Genomic DNA, 5,857 nt, shown 5'->3' on the forward strand with positions numbered 1-5,857 from the left:
TTCTTTTGTTTTTTAAAATTTTTTTTTAAAGCCTGAAAACATGGACCGTTAATCTGGAATCGAACTGTTCAGATTGTGCCACGTCATCTAGCCATTGGGGGATTTTTGAAAATTATTTTTACCGTTGGAAATCAAACAGTCCAAAAAAAAGAGCCGTTAAAATCCAACGGTCAAGAGGGCGCCACGTTGCACCCAGTAACGGCTAAGACACACTGTGAACCGCGGGCCCCACCACTTGAAACGCCTGACGCAACATTTTTTATAACGTGGTTGACGTCAGCCTTGCATCAATCCCCCTTAGGCGCGCGGGCCTTGGACTCCCGTCTGCCCTCTTCCACGAGCTCCTCTTTAGCCCAATTGCCTGAATGGGCGGGAGCTAATTTGGGAGGAGATTGGGTTGCAAATGTTCCCTGTCCACCGGGCTAAAGAGCACGCTGGAAGTGCTCTAAAAGCGGACACTCAAACTCAAAAGAGTAGGATAATGCTTGTTCAACAAAATCAGCAAAATAATGAAAACATGAGATGAGTTTGAACAAAGAAAAAGTAGGAAATCCAGAGGACTTCGTGTAAAAATATGTAGGACGACATCCTGCTACATGACATGACAGACTGAGAGGCAGATATTGACACTTTATTTTCTAAAGGGTAAATTTAGAAATAAGCTAATTCAATTACATAGCTCATTTGATATAGTATCCACTATCCAATGTGGCACATTCAATTCAATTTCATTTTATTTGGATTCATAATGATGAACTCAACTCGCAACTACTATCAATGCATACATACAAACAAATAGACAAGCATGCCCGTAAAATAGGAGTCGGAATGTATCAAGAGGGTGGGTAATCCAGAAAACTTACAGGCTTACAAATTTCAATAGCAAATAGAAAAGTACTGGGGAAAATAATTGACCATCATCTTGTATCATAAGGGTAATCCAGAAAACTTACAAGTAACCAAAACCTGACCACAATGTTTCTCATATAATACAAGCATTGTAATCTAATCTTAATGGTTGGATAGAACATTTTCGTAAGTGAAGGAGACCGCAATATGAATAACAATACAAGGGCTCTACTCTAACCCTTGTGCACCGACTTGTACAAATGGTCGTTTAGATTTGCAAGTAAAGATGGTCCACAAATTCTGCTAGCTGTTTCCAGATGTGGAAACTTCAGCGCTGCAAACAGGGCAGATCTGCAGTAACATAGCAAGTGAATGTCCGTTTTGTTTTTTGTCTCTATCCACAAGCACACATGCAAACACAATTTCAACATGGCTACTCTAATAAGAAATCACCAATGCCTCAACTAAAAGCAAAAAAATTATGGAAAATTTCAATGTACAACCAAAAACCGTGAATACAACATCATACAAATTTTGACCATCGCCACACCTACTGCCATATGCATATCAATATCACAATATTTTAACTGGTTCAAGTTTTGATGTCAGAGCAAGTGACAAAAGAACATGATAAATAATAATTTTATTTTGGAAAGAATGAAGAAATTATATACTACATGAACAGATTATAACAGAGTAAGCAACATTGAATTGCCAGTGAAAAGAAACATGAAATTTCAAAATCGTACCTTGTTTATTGTCAACCAATTATTTATGCACTCAGAATGATAGGAATGTTTGCAGGATAGTATTGTCAAATTCTCACCATCCTCGAAGTCCAACCGACAAATGACACACCTGAAACAGAAGTAAAACTTTGAAATAAACCTCAAACACAACACTCAATAACATAAAACTAAGGAATTTGTTATGTGCTTACGACTCATTGCTCCCATTCTGGCTGCTTCCTGTCTTGTAGCTTACTGAAGGCAATGAGGCGATAGTATCAGCTGAGAGCCCTCTGTTCTCAGTTCCAACAACTTCGCCCAATGCAAGTAACTCCTGATATAGTTATATAAAAGTCATGGAACCAAGCCAAAAGGTAAATGCACTACTGGAAGCATTAGAATTTAGAACCACCTTACCTCATATGAAAGTTCATCTGGGTCAATCTCCTCCCATGTATCCTACAAACCAAAAGTAGATGAGAAAAAAAGGTTGACGCAGAGGACAGTAAACTGCTACTGCCTTCTAGAAGAGTCTCAGTTATCATACTAATCTCAGCATACAAGCAACAAATTGTTACCTGAGAGTTACCACCATGTTCCTCTGTGTCCTCTACTTCACCTGAAACGAAAATAAGATACCAGAAACATTAAATATTGCATAATTTCAAGGACTTCAAAATGAGATGATATAAAAATACGACAACTCTAAACAGTCACAAGCACTCACGGTCATTGATCCCAGAAAGTGCCATCAGTCTAGCGGCCATCTCTCTGTCTTCAGCATCTTGCAGGGCTCTTGCATAGGCCTCATCACTTGAAAAAACAGCCGGACCATATTCGACACTGGGGTTATCATCCTCTCCAGCATCATCTTGAGCATGCAAATCAAATGCATCTTCATCACTGTCAACCTCAGTTCCATCATATTGTTCCTCATCAGCATCGTCGTCAAATTCATTGAAATCATTATCATCCTCATGCACATAACTTCCAGCTTCCCAACTTCCATAATCACTACCTTCATTGTTCATTCGTAGCATCATGTATGCCCTTTCCTACTCAATAGACAAACAACGGCAATAAGATTACATGAACAACAAGATCAAACAAAACCTCTCCAAAAACAACCACGACGACTTATAGTTATAGATAAGATTGACAGTGAACAGCATTCACATTAAGATCGAATGATGCAATACCTATAGCTTGATAGAAAATATCCTTCTTTGAAAATACAAGACTAAAATCCCACTGGGCCAAAAATCTAATAATAAGTCCTTTCTGGTCTAAAATGAAATATCAATAATTGTCTGAGCCGGTCAATACGAAATAGAAAAATAAACAAATAAGTCAAGCACACAATCTAAGAGTTGATAACCTTTGCCACACCCAAAAAAAGACGGAAAAAAAAAAATCAAAGAGTTGATAATAAGCTGCTTCTCTTTTTGAGCAAGTATGAAGCTTTATTGTGAGTATTTATTTGGCCCCTAGCAAAATTACAATATTTTACTATTTAATGTCTTTTGTATATGATGAGTCTTTTTATATTTATGTAATATCTAATGAAGTATTTTTGCAGTTTTAATGGCCTTTTTGCTATGTTTAGAAGTCATTAAAAGTCCTATTTGAAGCCTATAAACAAGGCTATTTGTAAGCCAAAAGGAGATTTGAAATCACAATGAAGGATTTGTTGAAGGCTTGGGGAAACTGTTTTTGCCCTCTTTCTCCTCCACATTCTTCTCCATCTATCTACTTGCTCTAGCTTACAACAACCCTAGATCGTTTCCTGCTCTACACCTCTCTTGATTAACAAAATTTCTGCCATCTAAAACACACCACATCCCAAAGCAACATTCACCTTGTATGTCCTGCATCAATTTGGTACCTGAACAACATAACCTCCTTTTCCTTCCAAATTCTTTTTGTTTAGTCAATTGGAATGGTTATAAATGCAGAACATTGAAGGAGAGTTGAAGCTTTGAGTCAAGATTACAAAAGCCACCATAGCTCACCACCTTATATATCCATAGACACAACCTCCTAAACCCAACGACGGGCCTGTTTGAGATTGCTTCTGGAATGTGCTTCCTACATAAGAAGTCCCAAACGAACCCTACTATTACAACCCCAGAAAATCAGGGTCTTCAAAACGCAGTGTCATGCACACAAGAATTTGGGCACTAGTATGCAAGGGAGTTTAAAGCTACTGATAGAACCACTCAGCAATCAAGTTTTGCTAAATCTTGAACCCTTTGATTCTTCAAAAGGAAGAGAGTGTGTACTTTGATGAGATCGGATTGAGAGGAAAGGGCATATATAATCATCGTCAGATATGTAATGCTAAACAATTGAAGTCTATATATATATGTGTGTGTGTGTATTAAAAGTGGAAAGAAGCAGAAACAACAGAAAGGGTGGTCAAGCAAACCACCCCAAACAGAAATAGGAAAAGAAAAAGACAACTCCAGTGCGCTGAAGAACACCCTAACACAAACTAAAAGGAAGCGGCCTTGCAAAATGATTTTGGGTAGATCTAAACAATTGAACTCACACAGAAAAAATATTAAAAACTTTTCAATGAAAAAGATAAGGAAACCATCAAAAGGCTTTCACAAAGAACCAATCGATTCCCTGCAAACCAAATTCAATCCCAATTTCCTTGACCAGTAGTCTCCTTTAATCTTTGGAACATACTCTAAGAAAAGACTTACAGTACTTGGATCTAACGGAAGACGTGACACAGAACTGAGCGCAATGGCGTTATAGGATTCATATAGCCAACCCCACTTAGTGGGAAAAGGCTTTGTCGTTGTTGTTGTTGTAGTCGTCTCCTTTAATCCCAACTAACTCTTCATCAACCCACTCATTATCTCACTACCCCCACATGATGCTATCAACATCAAAGCCTCTAAGTTGCCGATTGCAAGGCACATTAGGACGATGCCTTGTGTGCTTTTCAAGCCTGGACCTCACTCTTTTAGTTGAAAGAAATTCATAAGTGACACTTGGGTTAATGATGATGTCGGTGGAGGTGCCAGTGGAGATTTAGGTGAGCGGACCTGAAGTGAGTGGTCTGAAATTCAGAAAAAAAATGGTTTCTTCGAACAAAAATTGAGATAACCAGAATGGTACAAAAACTATAAATTATGTCTTAGGTTGTATTTTACCTTCTAAATATCACATAACAATCTTAAAATTTATAATGGAAACCGAAACACAAGTTGTTCATTGAATGGAGATTGATGATCGGAATCAATCCGCAATGGAATTTCCGTTAGTCACTGAGTGAACGAAAGAGGAAACAAAATCGGAGGGGGTATCAAACAAGTACCGAGATAACATTCTAAGGCCAAGTTCGGTTGCTAAGGAAGAAAAAATGAGTGGAACATGAATCCTTTGTTTGCAACCATAACATAACAAATGAAAAAACAAGTAAGAAATCATGTTTGAATTTTCAGACTTGGTCAAATAATAATCAAGCAAAGCAATATGCAACGAGAAATTGAATACCTGTTCTTGGAGGGTTCGAGCAAGGGCTAGGTCGGCATCGACCTGACTGAGATTACTGAAGGGAGTTCTTGAAGGCAGGGGAACAGGAGGTGAGGAGGAAGGATCCACCTCCTGTTCCTGCGAAGGCTCACTATTTACTTCTTCTCCTCGTTCTTCGCATTCATTCAAACAAGGGTTTTGTTCTTGTTCGCTGACGTTCTTATTGTTGTTGGATTTGAGTCCGCCGGCAGACCCCAATTTGACGTCATCATTCTCCATGGATTATGGACTGTGGAGAGAGAACCCAAATAAATTGGAATTAATTGGACAGAGATCGAAATTGATTAAGAGGGGGAAAGAGAGGAGAGGGAGATCAATCACAGAATATTTCAAGAATGTCAAATAGCCGGATCCGGGTACTAATCGAGGTCAATGGGTCGTGGATGTTGAAGGGTGTAAAAAAGTCCAAACAAAAGTTTAAATAAAAAACTAATGAAAATGACTTTATTATTGTGAATTAAATAATGGTTTGTTGCTGTCATATTTAGGAGGGTGTATTTAATTGGGATTTTGAGGAATTTTAATTCTTTTAATGAATTTAGAGTATTTAATCAGGATTTTGAGTGATTCTCTGAAATTCAATGAGTATTCAATCAGGATTTTTAAATAGTTTATTAAAATCTTTATAAATTCAGAAGTATTCAATTATAATTTTAAAGAAGTTTATAACATTCCAGGTGTATTCAATTAGAATTTGAATTTAAAGAATTTGGAAAAGTTGAGGAATTTGA

The 5,857-nt window shown here is 37.6% G+C and overlaps 1 protein-coding gene across 5 annotated transcripts; it reads right to left on the reverse strand.

The window, feature by feature from the left end:
- Positions 1-846: 846 nt before the first annotated feature.
- Positions 847-5,505, reverse strand: LOC103446374 (E3 ubiquitin ligase BIG BROTHER-related-like). Of its 5 annotated transcripts, none has more exons than XM_008385476.4 (7): positions 5,088-5,505; positions 2,305-2,632; positions 2,156-2,187; positions 1,995-2,036; positions 1,790-1,911; positions 1,599-1,707; positions 847-1,200 (listed from the first exon to the last, which is right to left on the reverse strand). In XM_008385476.4, the coding sequence occupies exons 1-7, from the start codon at positions 5,343-5,345 to the stop codon at positions 1,153-1,155; spliced, it is 939 nt and encodes a 312-aa protein (XP_008383698.2). In that variant the 5' UTR covers positions 5,346-5,505; the 3' UTR covers positions 847-1,152. The 5 variants fall into 5 exon arrangements, with proteins under 5 accessions (XP_008383698.2, XP_070669667.1, XP_017192966.2 ...); XM_070813566.1 differs by having other exon boundaries at positions 847-1,282; positions 5,088-5,497; XM_017337477.3 differs by having other exon boundaries at positions 2,156-2,190; positions 5,088-5,497.
- Between the last annotated feature and the right edge of the window lie 352 nt (positions 5,506-5,857).

Source organism: Malus domestica, chromosome 02 (genome assembly GCF_042453785.1).
Source record: "Malus domestica chromosome 02, GDT2T_hap1".
NCBI lineage: Eukaryota > Viridiplantae > Streptophyta > Magnoliopsida > Rosales > Rosaceae > Malus > Malus domestica.